Here is a 16,995-nt window from a genome sequence, read left to right on the forward strand (position 1 = left end):
CACCATCAGTCAGTTCTCTACAGTTCAGAGTCTGTTTCCTGGTTTGCCCCTCTTTTTCCCTCCATGCTCATTTGTTTTGTTTCTTAAGTCCCACATATGAGTGAATTGTAGGCATCTGTCTTTCTCTGCCTGATTTATTTCCCTTAGCATTACACTCTCTAGCACCATCTGCCGCGTTGCAGATGGCAAGATTCCAGCATTTTTGATGGCCGAGTAGTATTCTACTGTATATAGACCACGTGTTCTTTATCCATCCATCAGCCAGTGGACACTTGGGTTCTCTCCATAACTGGCTGTTGTAGATAACGCTGCTGTAAACATCAGGGTGCATGTGCCCCTTCAGAGCAGTATGTTTGTATCCTTTGAGCAAATGCCTAGTAGTGCAATTGCTGGGGAACCTTCTTGAGGAACCTCCATACTGGAAAATAAGATTTTTTAACTTGAAACTAATATTTTTGTAGAATTTGAGTAGCATCATAGAGAACTAATGAATTTTATATTTAGTGTAAATATAAACAGAAATAGCTTCCTTCTGTTTTCAGTATTTATACTTATACGTGTCCGTATTTCTCTCATTCTCTAAAAGGAAATCGTTGGCGGGATGCTGGATGTGGAACCAAGGCTGTGGAGGAAAGGGGTCCGGGAAAGCTTCGAGGATCAGAGGAAGAAGGCCCTGCAGTTCGCTCAGTGGTGGAAACCATTCGACTTCACCAAAAGTAAAAAATGTTGAGTCATGATCTTCATTGCTTAGATGTCTTCTTCAGATTCCTTCCCGTTTTTTTTTTTCTATTCTGTCTTAACAACTGACCCTCAGGCCACAGGGAGAGAGAGTCCTGCTCGGGGTCTCGGATGCCTGTGCATCACTGGATTCTTTCCTTCCCTGCTTTGTCCTGTGCCCGGGGAGCAGGACCGGATATGGGTGACCTCACATTCCTGTTGTGTCCCTACGTCTTTGTGTTCCGACCTTCAGTTAGGATGTGGAAGGACTTTCCTGAAGGGTTACCGAGGAGGGACGGCGGGTCACTGGTTCAGAGGGGGATGGGGCTGCTTCAAGGTGGCGAACACTGTTGACCAGCTTCTCTTGAATATTTTAAACTGAATTGGCATATTCAGTGATAATTGCAGCTTCTTTTTGTACCATTTTATAGACGAGCTCTCCAGTTTTTACCAGTCGCATATATATCACTGCTATTCTTTTTATTAAAGGAAGAAGAATGTTCCAAGAGTAATAAAGATATTAAATGAAACCTAACGTGTTTGTGATTTGTTTTTATTTCTGAATTTTTAGGATTTTTTAAATGTTTACTTATTTTAGAGAGAGAGAGACAGAGACAGAGACAGAGCATGGGTTGTGGAGGGGTAGAGAGAGGGAGACACAGAATCTGAAGCAGGCTCCAAACGCTGAGCTGGAGCCCCAATGTGGGCCTCGAACTCACGAGCCAAGAGATCATGACCTGAGCTGAAGTCGTAAGCTTAACCGAATAAGCCACCCAGGTGCCCCTTATTTGTGTATTTTTAAATAGTGTCTTTGAATTTGGGGAATTTTGAAAATGATTGTTCCAAATAACACAATTTACAGTTGTTTGGTTTTGAAAGTTGAAAATTTTAGCCAAATGGTCATTTTGGGGTTGTATTATTGCACAATCTTTAGTAACGAACGTATTCTGAATGCCTAGGGCACATTCTGCTGCTCCGCACTTGATCCGAGCTTCAGTTTTCTTCTGCTGCTTGGTGTGAAGGGGTTTCGAAACTATATGTTTAAAAAATATGACCACGGTCTAAGAGTGCTTCTATTTTTTTTAATATGGGAGATATTTTTGTAGTAACCCCTTCTCAAAGATCCTTGACTTTTGTCATGAAGTGTTGAGTATGTAGAATCAGTGTGACGCATACTCTGGAGAAACTCATTAACTCCACATAGTTATTTTTTTAATATCAGTGTCTCATTATTTCTTTAGTATTGTCAAAATGTTTATTTTCTACCTGCAGTTATTAAATTTCACACATAATATGAAGTTTAGCAGTTTCAGTTTCTCACTATTTGTGAATTGAATTTAAGTATAATTCTCAGACACTTGACAGTATTTTATTTACTGCTGTTTTCAAACTCTTCGCTTTGTTTGCAGAGACATAGAGGAATCTATAACATTTATGTAATCAGTGAGTTAACAGTTTGTGGGGAATTTTGGTTTTGTGCTGGTAGAGTGCGAAAATAAAAAGTGCTTCCCCTACTTTAATTTACAGTCTGGCAGACACGGAGACGGGCATACATGGTATAGCGCCGTGTAAGTCCTGACGCGAGATACCTGCCAAGTGTGTCTGAGCGCCGCGCTGCACGACTCTTCACGCCCCTCTGTCTGTCTTCATGGGTGACTTTGCTTCCTGTTTTACTGAGATTGTAGAACCACCGAGGGGAGACTTTCTGCCACATCTACCCGGATTCCTGCATCTGCACCCGTGTGCTCTACCTGCCCCCTGTAGATAAATTGTTGTCTTCTAGGGCTCATCTGCTCCTTTATGTCCTGGCTTTATGCCCCGTCACCTACTCGGTTGGCCCCACTCTCTCTGTATTACTAGGATTCCCTCTCTGAGTGAGACTGAGATCCTGGTAGCATATGAAAACATCTTGTAACAGTCCACAGCAGCCCCCCATCAGAGCCCCGCTAGCCGTTTTCCTTCTCCACTTGACAGCAAAGCTCATTTAGGTAAAATCCCTGCCCTCTCCCTCCTCTTCCTGTTCTCAGTAGGGTTAGACACCCCCCTCCCCACCCCCCTCCCCTGCGCCCGGCTCTACTGCTAGTGTCAAGGTCCTCGTGAACCTGCCGCGCTGGCAAATCACGTACTTCCTGCCCGTGTTTGTCTTGCTTCCTGTCAGCGTCGCTTCCAGAGCGCGTCTCTTATTCCTCCTCCTTCAGTGCTGGCTGCCTCCTCCATTCTCAGCTGCTCACGTGTTAAAATGCGCATCCTCACTTCTTACCTGTTCTCTGTTACGCGCTCTCTCTCAAGGTGATGGCATCCTTCAAACGCTCTTACGGACCACCTTTAGGTTGGCTCATTTATTCAACAGGTATTTGTTGAGTGTTTTCCTTGTGCCGGTTACTGTTCCCAGTGCAGGGAAAACATGAGTGAATAAAACAAAAATTCCTCCTTTGAGCCGTGTATACAGTATCAGGGAAGACAGACGTGGTAAACAGATCATCCAGATGTCAGAGGTGCTAAGTGCTATGGAAAAAGGGAAAGTACAACAGGACAAGGAAGACGTCTCCCAAACATGTGCCTTCAGCCTGGCCTCTTCAGTGAGCTCCGGAAACAGATACCAAGGTGACATCTCTGCTGTGTCTTATCCGTGAGATGGACATCCCTCCTGAACTCCTGATTTCCCTCCTGTCCAGGTATTTATAACAACCTTGTCATCACATCATGTGGTTTCATAGGTAAGGAATTTGATTAGGGCGCAGCTGGATGATTCTCCTCTGTTTCCTGATGTCTGGGCCTCAGCTGGAGTGACTCAGGCCTCCGGAGATGACTGGGGCCACACATGTAGGCCTCTCTTCACATGGTGTGCATGCATGTGTGGGGCTGGAATAGTCGAAATGACCCTTCGCTCGCTTGTCTGGTGCCTGGGCTGGAATGACTGGGACAGCTTGGTGACACTCTCTTCTCATATGGCAATTTCAGTGCAGTTGGGCTTTACTATATGACTTCTGGCTTCTGTTCCAAAAGATGCTTCCAAGAGATAAGAGGCGGAAGATGTCAGTCTCTTAGTTAGGGCCCGGGCCTGGAAATCAGCACAGCGTCATTTTGCTGTGTTTTGTCTGTCAAAGTTTTCACAGAGCTCATCAACATTCCGAAAGAGGGGTCATAACTCTACCTCTTCTTGGGAGAAGCGTCAGATCATTGGTGATCACCATTCGTCCACCTGAGTCTGCACTTCGGCCACAAATTTACACTCTTCCACATTAAAAAGATATTTGAGTCCTTCCAAAGTAGTCTCATCCCAGAAGGGCACTAGGCCTAGGCTCGAGATTCAGGGTCCCATTTACCCGGGCTCAGCCAGAGATGAGGCTCTCCAGACGCTTCATTCTGAAGATGCGGGAGTTTAAGAGACAAATCATCTGTACCCTGAACACACACTAGTGAGAGGCACACACTAACAGCAGTAGAGGCACCTTCACTGGAACAGATGGGAAGTCTGAGGCATGTTGCCATCACTGTTGACTAGTTCTAACATCGGGTTGGGTGTATCTTGCCCGTTTCTTGATTAGGGCTGTGGTCCTGCTTCTTGGGGTGATTGCGTGGGGCTTTGTGCTCTGCCCTGCATACCCTTAGTTCATCCCTGAATCAGCCTTGCTTTGTTTTGTTTCATAAATAGCTGAAGACTCATGCTTCCAGCTGAGACCAAGGACCGCATTACCTTCCAGCCTCAAATGACCAAAGAGTAGACCACATACATAAAGTCATGGTTTTTAAGACGTGGGTATCAGGCAAGGAAGTATGATGATCTGTAAGTGACAGGAAACAAGTGAGACGAGCCTTGTGATTGCCCTGCCTTCTTGGTCCGAGACCATCCTCATCTCACGGTACCTGGTGTGGGACTCCAGGCGAAGTCGAGGACATAGAAGTATGAATCTCGGGGGGCGCCTGGGTGGCTTAGTCGGTGAAGCGTCCGACTTTCGCTTGGGTCATGATCTCGCGGTTCGTGGGTTCGAGCCCCGCGTCGGGCTCTGTGCTGACTGCCAGCCCAGAGCCTGGAGCCTGTTTCAGTCTGTGACTCCCTCTCTCTCTGACCCTCCCCTGCTCACGCTGTCTCTCTCTCTCTCTCCTAGAAATAAATAAATAAATAAAAACATTAAAAAAAAAATATGAATCTCAGGGGCCCAGGGCCACGGGGTGGGTTACAATGGGATTACATGCAGGTATGGAGATGGAAACTACGTGGGTAAGTATATAAGATTTTTTTTCTTATTCTCTACATTTATTTAAAAGATCTTTTACTATTCAAGAACATTTAGTGTGAGATTTATATCATATGTGAAAACACACTAAATGACAATAATAGCAGGAAGGTGGGATGGGGACAGATGAAGAATCTATTATAAGGTCGCCATACTCTACTTGAAGTGGAGTGGTAGGAGTTGAATATAGACTGTGATAAAGATGTAGATTTCTGGGGTGCGCCTGGGTGGCTCCTTCGGCGCACGTCATGATTTCACCACTTGTGGGTTCGAGCCCTGCATCAGGCTCTGTGCTGACAGCTCAGAGCCTGGAACCTGCTTCAGATTCTATGTCTCCCTCTCTGCCTCTCCCCTGCTCATTCTCTGTCTTTCTCTCTCAAAAATAAGTAAATATTTAAAAGAATGTTAAGATGTAGAATTCTAAACTGTAAAGCAGACCCTAAGATTAAAAAAAAACAAAAACCAAGCAAATAGAGATCTATAGCACCAAGCCAACAAAGAAGATAAAATGGAACATGAAATAATACTCAATCTAAATGAAGGCAGAAAAAGGAAATACCACAGGTGGTACAAATAGAAAATGAACTGCAAAATGATGGATTTAAGCCAAAGCATTCTATCAATACTCATTTTTTATAGCTGCCTGGCAGCTGAAAACAGCACACATTTATTATCCCTTGGCTTCCATGGGCCCAGAGTTCAGGTACAGCTTGACCCATCTGGACGCCAAGCTGGGAAAAGACGCATTTTTCCATCCACAGGGTTCCTGGCACCACTCACCTCCATGCAGCTGGGACTTGTGGCTTCAGCTTCTAGCTGGCGGCCCCATGTCCCTTCCCGCAAGGGCTTCCCCAACACGGCCCCTTGCTTCCCTCACCAACAGCGAGGCAGAGGGAGATGATGACAAGGTGGCCACTGACATCTTACGTGGTACAGTTGTGTCATCACACAAAATTACATACACCCCCTTGCATTAGGGTGTGTTGGAAGCACATCACAGCTCCTGCCCGCACACAAGGGGTGGGGTCACACAAGGATGTGAGCCCCAGGCAGGATCGGAACGCACCAGAGGCCCCTGAAGAATTTGTGCATCAAAATGTCCCACTTCACATTTGAAGAGCCTTAAAACGGAATTTGTACATTTCTCCCACCTTATTCTCGTTTGTCTTACATTTTACTAATGTGTCTATCATAATCCGCCGAATACATTGTTACTACTTTTGCTTCAAACACCCAATTCTATTTTAAAGTATTTTTTTTTAATGTTTTTTTTTTTTATTTTATTTCTAGGAGAGCGAGAGAGACAGCGTGAGCAGGGGAGGGTCAGAGAGAGAGGGAGTCACAGACTGAAAGAGGCTCCAGGCTCTGAGCTGGCAGTCAGCACAGAGCCCGACGCGGGGCTCGAACCCACGAACCGCGAGATCATGACCCAAGCGAAAGTCGGACGCCTAACCGACCAAGCCACCCAGGCGCCCCTATTTTAAAGTATTTTTAATGAGAAAAGAAGGTTTTTCTATTTGTTCAAATACTTGCTGTTTTTCATACTCTGCATGCCTTGGAGTGGAGTCAGATTCGCATTTCAGGGTCCCCTGAGTCAATGGGCCTGTAAAGTCAGTTTGAGGTATTTTTCAGGCTTGCCTTTTCTGTTTCCCGCGGTTTCTGATATATTGATCGATTCTGTAGTGATTCTTGTTTGCTCTTCTTCCCCCCTCCCCTTGCTTGCTTATGTTTTTATATCCAATCCATCTCCCTAGTTCAATTTTTTTTTTTTAACCATCTTGTTTTTGAGTTCTGGGCATTCAGATTTTCATCAGGCTTTTCAAGATGCAGTTTACACAAATGTCTTTTGTGTGATCTTTCTTTTAATTGGGTTCTTTTTAGTTTGCATGCTTTGTTTTAAACTCATTTATACATTTATTCTTTTACTACTGTTTTACCAGGATGCATATACAGAGTTACCACAGTGTTTCTTTTCATCAGCTCATGCTTGAAGGTCTGTGCTTCATGATGATGGTTACAGTGTTATTTGGTACATAAATATCCATTAGTGTAATTTATTTTTATTGTGAATTATGGCTTTCAGCATTAACCAGGAGGCAGCCCTAGGACCCTGAATCATCTCTTGTAGGAATATTGCCAGCCCATCAGTAACACCTGTTTTGGACCTTATAAGAGCAATGAATAAACTCTATCCTTTTAGAGTCATTAGAAATTTTAAATTTTTGTTGAAGCAGCTAATGTTGCCTGAGCTACTATAGAAAATGGAATCTTAAAAATTGGGAGTTTCTAAACAGAAGCCTTTAAGATAGGTGGCATTGGTTCAAGGACAGCCTTCTCTTTTTAATAACCAGGGTCCTGGGTATGGATAGTCTTTATAACATGAAAGTAGGTGTACAGAACTCTCATTCTGATGTGTTTGTATTCTCTGCTTTGAGCATGAATTGTTATTCGTAAGGTGTGTAGAGTTCATGTGATACCAGTTCATCCATTTGTTTGGTGTCGCTTGAATAATCAATTCCGATTTGGCCATTGGTTTTCCTGTTGTGATAGCTACTTAGTGCTCATTAAAGGAGCTCCGTGAAATAAATACTATCATTAAAATGTCAACTTTGAAAACAGTTTTTTACGTGTTAATAGTGTTAGGTTTAAAAAGGGAATGCTAAGCAGTATGTGCAAAACCATTTAAATGGGTGTCAAAAGAGAGAATTTTTTCTAGATGGAATTCTGAGTGTGCTTTTAAAAACTTTTAAAGACACAGACACATAATGTAAAGAGAGAAATGAAAAATTAGAGTCCCATCGCCTCACTGTTAGCACTTAAGTCTCTAGGCTGCTGCTCGAGATGATGTAGGATTTTGCTGGAATGCGTTTCAGGTTAGAGATAGTAAAAAAGGAATCCTCTTGTTTTTCAAACAGTAGAAACATAAGTTTTTGTTTTGTGAAAACTTTTTGAATTACTAGTGGTTCTTTGTTAATTTTTATTTCATTAAAATTTTTTTTTAATGTTCCATTTATTTTTGAGAGAGAGAGACAGAGAGGGAGAGAGCAGGGGAGGGGCGGTGGGAGAGGGAGACACAGAATCTGAAGCAGCTTCAAGCCCGACTCGGGGCTCGAACCCACCAACTGTGAGATCATGACCTGAGCTAAAGTCAGACGCTTAACCATCTGAGCCACCCAGATGGTTTTTATTGTGGTCTGATAAGTTATGCTATTTTTCCTGGAAATAAGAAAGATATAGAAAAGGGAAGGCTATGAAATTACTCATTACTGAAATTTCATCCCAGTGATCAAATTTGCTTAAACAGTAATTCCTGGAGTACTTACTTTCCTACTGATGATAAAAAGCATTTAATCTTCACGGAAGCTTCAGACCCCTCCCTGAGTATTATAACACAGTCAATAGCAAATGTAAGTAGTACACTACTTTTCTTAAGTCAGTTGATTAATTTTATCCATTTTTTTTTTACCCTCACATTTTTTTCAGGAATCATTTTAGTTGAGTGACACTTCAGAAGTAGCTTGGGGATGATGGAAGTGACAGTGACAGTTTTTGATCCTCACTAAATGCTATTAATAGCAGCAAAGCAACCAGAATGCACAACTGAAGACCCACAGAAACCATCTTCAAAACAGAGTATTCCCATAGCCCCCAATTATAGTAAGCTTGTCGGACAGACTGCCAACGTTCGTAGCCTCTGTGCGATGTCAGCCTCTGCACAAAAGGAGTGGAGGGAGAACAAAGGGCCTTTTCACGTCTCCAGGTACAAAAGAACCCCCAAGTTGCCTAAAAGTGATTCCTGTAAAACCTGACAACTCAGTCTGAAAAGAGCACCCAAAATTGAAAACAGAATCCCAGTTGTGGGTGAGTGTGATGTTGTCTGATGGCTGTGAAGCTGAAAGAATAAAGAACTACTCTGGCATGTTCCTTTGAAAGTTGAGGCAGACTGTTTTCATTCAGAACAGTAAGTGAAAGGACATAATCTCAGTTAAATCCCATGCAAAGTTTTCATAAAATAAATCTGAGAGATTAGGAACCCAACAGTATTCCTATAGACAGTGAGAGCTCACAGATAGACATGTCCCCAAACTGATGAAAACTATAACTCAGTTCAGAATGAGCTTAAAAATTTAAGAAAATGATAGAATGTGTGAACAACAAACAGCATATATTAGGACTGTAAAAAAAAAAAAAAACTCAGAAATGAAGCAAGTGAAGAAAGGAAGATGTTAAGTGATTTTTTTTTAGGTTTATTTATTTTCAAAGAGAGAGCACAAGCAGAGTAGAGGCAGAGAGAGAGAGAATGAGAATCCCAAGCAGGCTTTCCACTGTTAGTGCAGAGCTCTATCCAGGGCTCAAACTCACGAACCGTGAGATCATGACTTAAGCCAAAATCAAGAGGCAGACGCTCAACCAACTGAACCACCAGCATGCCCTTAAAGGAAGTGAGAGCTGCCAACATTTAGGAAGGATTTAGAGTTCAGAAATGAAGACAAACTAAGAAAAAATATATATAACAGATAACTTAATAGATTTAAAGAAGAAAGATTTTTTGTTTAATAAAAAAGATTTAAAAGGTTGAAGAGAATGTGATAGATATAGAAGATAGGCTGGACTTGAACACACATACAATAAAAAACTTTGAAGAAGAAAAAATCCAGCGATTCTAATGCCTCTTAAGCTCGTTCAGTGAGTAGAACGAGAACTTCCAAACCAGATCAGTGAGGTGAATATACTGTGATCCTTGAACTTGAGAAAGGTCGCACCAAAATGGAAAGCTCACAATATCATCTGTCATTTATTAACATCAGTGCAGAAATTATACACTGATAACAACAAACATGGAGGGGCTCCGAGATGGTGGTGCAGGAGAATCCTGAACTCACCTTCTCCCACATGCCACAGCTACGTATGGATCACTTCTTTCTGGAAAAGATCTTGAAATGGCTGAACTCCTTCTCCACAACAAATAAAAGGACCTCATTGAGACTGGACAAGCGGAGCCACGGGCTCACAACTACACCCCCCCCCCCACCATCAACATGGAATAGGGAGGGATCTTACCAGACAGGTGCTTCTCTTGGAGGAGTGAGGGTCTGGTATCTGGCTTCTGGGACTTGCAATGGGAAGATTGCCCCTTGAAAGTCTGGCTTGGAAAACTCTGGGGGTCACAGTTCTATAAGAAGCTGAGATTCCCCTCTTGGAATATTTGCACATAGCCCCGTTTGCCCCCAGACCTAGCAAACAAACAGCAGAGTGGAAAATGCTTAGACTATATGTGAGGAAAATTGATTTGCTGACCTGGGGGTATTGACTGGAGGGACAAGGGCCAGTTCAGACTCTCCCCCCAAACAGAGATGTGTGCAGATGCCCTGTTCATGTAGCCTGCTAGCACAGGTGGGCGAGCTTGGACACGATACCCTCACACCATTTGGCTGGGATGGATCAGGGTAAATGGTCATAGCGGTTGCTCAGGCCAGAGAGTGCGGGTGATGGCAGTGTTTTCCCATTCCCCAGCTGGAGGGGGCAAGTACAAATGGTCATAGAGTTCTCTTACCTCCTGGTGAAAGGCTGCAAGTGGGCACGTCACATACTCCACTGCCCTCTGGCCAGAGCTGGTGAGTGTGAACAGTCACAGCATTCTTTGGGTCTCAGTCTTAAGCTGTGTGCACACATGGCAAGGCACTCTCCCTCTGCGTTTCTGAAGCCCTTAAGCATAGGCAGTCAAGACATTTTCAGGTTACTTTTCTGAGACCAACAAGTGTGCCCTGCCCCTACACTCTCCAGCCACCTTGACAACAAGGAAAGACAGGTGTTGGCAAACCACTTTCCCCAGGGCACTGCACAGACAGACTGAAACAATCCCAAATTCCTTTGAAAAGGCCCATTAGCCTGGAGCTTCCACTTGAGGGACTGGCTCATATCTGGAGCCCAAGTAGGGGGACACAGTCCTTGTAAGACTTCCCAGAAAGGAGATTATACACTCATGGGGAGTCCCAATTTTTGCAACTGCAACTCAGGGCACACCTTAAGGTCTCGAATCTGCAGGCCACAGGGATTACGATTTTGGCCCTATGGGATTATATATATATATTCATACTTCATACTGAGGGTCTGCCTTCCAGTTGGCCTGAAACTAGATAGTAAATGGGATTCTTCCCCTTGGATCACTGACAGGACTTGGCACACTCTCAACAATGGGGACATATCAGGAATAAATCAAGCGGTGATGATCACAAAAGTTTGGGAGACAATGAAGAGCTAGGGGAAAGTTGAACAAGAAAGATTATCACCTATGCAAGACCAGCTTTTAAGACTGAGAGAGATAGCCGTCTTCATGCATAGAAACACAACAGAGTCAGGCAAAATGGGGAAACAAATATGTTTCAAATGAAAGAACAAGGCGAAACATCAGAAAAAGACCACAATGACACAGAGATAAGTAATCTCTCTGATAAAGAATTCAAAGTGATGGTCATAAAGATGCTCACCAAACTCAGGAGAAAGAAAGATGAACACAGATCTTTGAGGAAAAAAACATAATAAAGTACTGAACAAAAGTCACAGAGCAGAAAAATACAGTAACTGAACTGAAAAGTACACTGAGGGGTTCATCAACAGCAGACTGGATGAAATAGAAGAATCGATCAGCGAACTGGAAGATAAAGCAATGAACTCAGTTATAGCAATTGAAAGAAAAAGAAATTTTAAAAAATAAACAAAGATAAGGGACCTCTGGGATGACATCAAGCAGAATGACATTTTCAGTTAGGGGTCCCAGAAGGAGACAAGAGAGAGAAAGAGAAGGAAAACTTATTTGAAGAATTAATGGCTGAAGATTTTCTCAACCTAGGGAAAGAAAGAGACATTCAGGTCCAGGAAGCTCAGAGTTCCAAATAAGAACCCAAGGAGAGCCACACCAAGACGATTATGATTAAAAGGTCAAAAGTTGAAGGTAGAAAGTCTTAAAAGCTGCAAAACATATCATTACATACATGGGAACCCCCATAAGGGTATCATCAGATTTCTCAAAAGTTTGCAGGCCAGAAGGAAGTGACATGATATATTCAAAGTGCTGAAAGGAAAAGACTTCCAACTAAGAATACTTGACCTACCAAGGTGATCATTCAGGTTTGAAGGAGAGACCAAGAGTTTTTCAGACATGCAAAAGGTGAAGTAGTTCATGACTACTCAACTGACCTTGTAAGAAATATTAAAGGGACTTTTTTACACTTTGAAAAGAAATGGCACTAATTAATAAAACATACAAAAGGAAAAATCTCACTGGAAAGGTAAATGTATAGTAAAGGTAGTGGATTAATCACTTATAAAGCTACTAAGAAGGTTAAAAGATAAAAGTAGTAAAATTAACTAAAACTACATTGATAAGGAAGACATGAAAAAAACTGAAAAAGTGACATCAAAAACATTAAATTGTGGAAATAAAAATATAGTTTTATAATATGTTCAAATTAGGTTGCTATCAACTTAAAATAGATTATTATATACATAGGATGATATATGTGAATCTTTTTAAAGAATTTTTTAAAATGTTTATTTATTTTTGAGAGACAGAGAGAGACAGAGCATGAGCTGGGAAGGGGCAGAGAGACAGGGAGATAAGAATCTGAAGCAGCCTCTAGGCTCTGAGCTAGCTGTTAGCACAGAACCTGACACGGGGCTTGAATTCACAGACCATGAGATTATGACCTGACCCAAAGTCTGACTCTCAACTGACTGAGCCTCGCAGGCGCCCCTGATATATGTGAATCTTAATGGTAACCACACAACAAAAACTCAAATACACAAAAGAAAATGAGTAAAGAATCTAAAAATAACACTGAAGAAAGTCATCAAACCACAAGGGAATAGAGAAAGAGAAGGCAGAAACAAGAGATGAACTACAAAACAAAATGGCAGGAAGTATATACCTGTCAGTGATTACTTTAAATATAAATAGACTAAATTCTCCAAATAATAGATATAGAGTGGCTGAATGAAAAAGAAAAAAGAAAAAAATATCTGTATACTGTCTACAAGAGAACCACTCCAGGAATAAGGACACACAGAGATTGAAAGTGAAGGAATGGAAAAAGTTATTCCATGCAATTGGAAATGAGAAGAAAGCTGGACAATTTTAATCCTTTTAGACAAAACAGACTTTGAAGCAAAGACTCTAACAAAAGATGCAGAGGAACTACATAATAATAAAGGGTTCAATCTAGCAAGAAGATACAATATTAATAAATATATATGCACCCAACATAAGGGCAGCAAAATATATAAAGAAAATAGTAACAGACCTAAAGGGAGAAATTGACAGCATTACAATAATAGTAGGGAATTTTAGCACCCCATTTACTTTAATGGATAGGTCATCCAGACAGAAAATCAATAAGGAAACACCAACCTCAACACAGTAGAACAGATGGACTTATTATATACATACAGAACATTCCATCCCAAAGCAGTAGAATGCACATTCTTTTCAAGTGCACATAGAACATTCTCCAGGATTGATCATGTCTTAGACCACAAAACAAATCTCAGTAAATTCAAGAAGTCTGAAATTATATCAAGCATCTTTTCTGATCACAATGGTATGAAACTAGAAATCAATTACAAGAAGAAAACTGACTACAAATAGGAGGAGATTAAAACAATATGTTACTAAAAACTACTAAGTCCTGGAAGAAATGAAAGGAGAAATAAAAAATACATAGAGACAAATGAAAAAAGAAATATGAAAAATCAATAATATGTAGCAAAAGGTATTCTAAGGGGGAAGTTTATAGCAATACAATCTACTTCAAAAACAAGAGAAATCTCAGTTTAATTTTACGCCTAAAGAACTAGAAAAAGGACACATCCCAGTTAGAAGGAAATAATAAAGATCAGGGTGGAAATACATGAAATAGAGACTAAAAGGATAATAGAAGAGATAAATAAACTAAGAGCTGGTTCTTTGAAAAGATAAAATCGGCAACCGTTTAGCTAGACTTACCAAGAAAAAAAAGGGTGCAAATATATAAAGTCAGAAATTAAAGAGAAGTTACAATTGATAACCACAGAAATACAAAGGATCAGAAGAGACTGTTATAAACAATTATATGCCAACGATATTGGAAAATCTTGAAAAAATGGATAAATTCCTAGTAATTTACAGTCTTTCAAGACTGAAATATGATGAAATAGACAATCTCAGTAGGTGAATTACTAGCATGGAGATTGAATCATTAATAAAAACCTGTCAACAGACATCTGGGACTGGATGGCTTCACTGGTGAATTCCACCAAACACTCAAGGAAGATTTATACCTACTTTTCTCAAACTATTTCCAAAAATTGAAGGAGAGGGAATGCATCCAAACTCATTTTATCAGGCAACTATCACCCTGATATCAAAACCAGGTAAAGAAAGGGTTAAGAAAAAAGAGAGAGAGATGGAAAAGAATAGAAAAGGAAAGGAAAAGAAGAAAATTACAGGTCAGTATCTCTGATGAAGATAGACACAGAAATCATCAACAAAATATTAGTAAACTGAATTCAACAATACGTTAAAATGCATTAAAAATATTACACCATGATCAAGCAGTTTATTCCAGGGATGCCAGTATGGTTCAGCATCCAGTCAATCAATGTGATAACCATATTAACTGAATGAAAGATAAAAATCATATGATAATCTCAATAGATGCAGAAAAAGCATTGGACAAAATTCAACATCTATTTATGATTTTTTAAAAATCAACAAAATGGGCATATGGGGAAAATACCTTAACATAATAAAGGCCATATATGACAGACATCCAGCTGGAAGCTTTTTCTAAGATCAGAAATAAGACAGGGATGCCCACTATTCCCACTTACATTCAACATAGTATTGAAAGTCCTACCCACAGCAATTAGGCAAGAGAAAGGCAAACAAATTGGAAAGGGAGAAGTAAAACTGTCACTATTTGCAGATGACATGATACCATTTATAAAAACACTAGAGATTCTACCAAAAAATTGTTAGAACTAGTAAATGAGTTCAGTAAAGTTTCAGGCTACAAAATTAATATACAGAAATGTTATTTCTATGTGGTAAAACAACCAACCATAAAGAAATAAAAAATAATCCCATTTACAATTGCATCAAAAAATAGTAAAATACTTAAGAGTAACTTTAATCAAGGCGGTAAAAGATCTGTACATTGAAAATTATAAAGCATTGATGAAAGAAGTTGAAGAAGACACAAATAGAAAGATCTTCATGCTCATAGATTGGAAGAATTAATATTGTCAAAATGTCCATACAATCCAAAGCAATCTAGAGATTCAATGCAATTCTTATCAAAATTTCAATGGCAAACTAGAACAAATAATTCTAAAATTCTTATGGAACTAAAAAAGCCCTCAAATAGCCAAAACCATCTTGACAAAGAAGAAAAAAGTCAGGGGTATCATGTTGCCTGATTTCAAAGTTATCCTACAAACCTATAGCAATCCAAGCAATATGGTGTGTATATAAACAGACATATAGATACATGGTACAGAATAGAGAGCCCAGAAATAAACCTATGCATATATGGTCATTTAATTTATGAGAAAGGAGGCAAGAATATAGAAAAGGGGAAAGGACAGTCTCTTCAGTAAGTGGTGTTGGGAAAACTGGACAGCTGTATGCAAAAGAATGAAACTGGACCACTAACTTATAACATGCACAGAAATCAACTCAAAATGGATTAAAGACTTGAATGTAAGACCTGAAACTGTAAAACTCTTAAAAGGAAACATAGGTGGTAGGCTCCTTGACATTGGTTTTAGCAATATATACGTATAATTTTGGATCTGTCTCCAGATGTAAGGGAAACAAAAGTGAAAATAAACAAATGATCCAATTAAAATGGGCAGAGGAGCTGAATAGACAGTTTTCTAACGAAGACATACAGATGCCCAGCAGACATNGAAGATGTGGAGAAAAGGGAACCCTCATGTACTATTGGTGAAAATGTAAATTGGTGCAACCACTATGAAAAATAGTGTGGAGTTTCCTCAAAAAATTAAAAATAGAGCTACCATGTGACCCAGTAATTCTACTTCTGGGTATCTACCTGAATAAAATGAAAACATGAACTGTGTTCATTGCAGCATTATTTACCATAGCTAAGATGTGGAAGCCACCTTCTCCATCAATGGATGGATGGATGGGTAAAGAAGATGTGGTATATATACATATACAATGGAATACTGATTATCATAAAAAGAATTCTTACCATTTGCTACAATATGTATGGACCTTCAGAGGCTTCTTTCAGTTTTTGCTTTATTCACATTGACATCTGGTGTTAATAGGCTTCTTTGCCATCATCATATGCAGGAAGTTGTAATGATGTTGATCCCAACCCCATGATTTCCAGAATACTATTTGAAGAATTTGGGCCTGATGTCAGTTCCAGGTAACTAATATCCATCATAGGTTCATGTTGAGAAATTGGATGCTGCTTCCAATCTGCCAAAACAAAAACAAAAAACAAAAAACCAACAACCCCCCCCAAAAAAAACCCAGTAGACCTGCTAATAATACTACAGAGTGTATTCAAGTAAATCAGCAAACATTACAAAATGTAGAAATTTAATGTAGAAAAAAACTGAGTAACATGCAAAAAACCTAAAATGTTATTTGCTATGAGTGCAAATAAAAACAGATAACATTAATAGGGGAGAGGATGAAAGTTTATATCCAACAGAATTAATTTTCTCTGCATGGTGTACATGCACTCTCTAAGAAGTTAGGCTCCAATGTTAATGATTTGACCCAACCTTTTTGCTTATGGTAGTGGTGGACTAGGAAATCTGAGCCAACTTTCGCATAGGGAAACTGAAATATCTAGAGAAATGTAAGGCAAACCAAATCCACCTGCTTGAAGGTACAGAAAAGAGTTCACAATGTCATAGACTCTAGGAGAGATAAGTATCCAGAGAAATCCAATATTTTCTATCACTTTGGTGATGGAGTTAATTACTGATTCCAGAAGCCAAGCCACATTACATGTGCAGC

The 16,995-nt window shown here is 40.3% G+C and overlaps 1 protein-coding gene across 1 annotated transcript in view; it reads left to right on the plus strand.

Moving 5' to 3' along the window:
* CWF19L2 (CWF19 like cell cycle control factor 2) overlaps positions 1-1,247 on the plus strand; it is a 126,372-nt gene extending 125,125 nt beyond the window's left edge. Inside the window, exon 18 of the mRNA XM_077777443.1 lies at positions 587-1,247. Coding sequence (XP_077633569.1) covers positions 587-730 — 144 coding nt within the window. The 3' untranslated portion in view covers positions 731-1,247. The remainder of the gene's footprint in view (positions 1-586) is intronic.
* Positions 1,248-16,995: the final 15,748 nt, after the last annotated feature.

Source organism: Crocuta crocuta, unplaced genomic scaffold (genome assembly GCF_008692635.1).
Source record: "Crocuta crocuta isolate KB4526 unplaced genomic scaffold, BGI_CrCroc_1.0 scaffold278, whole genome shotgun sequence".
NCBI lineage: Eukaryota > Metazoa > Chordata > Mammalia > Carnivora > Hyaenidae > Crocuta > Crocuta crocuta.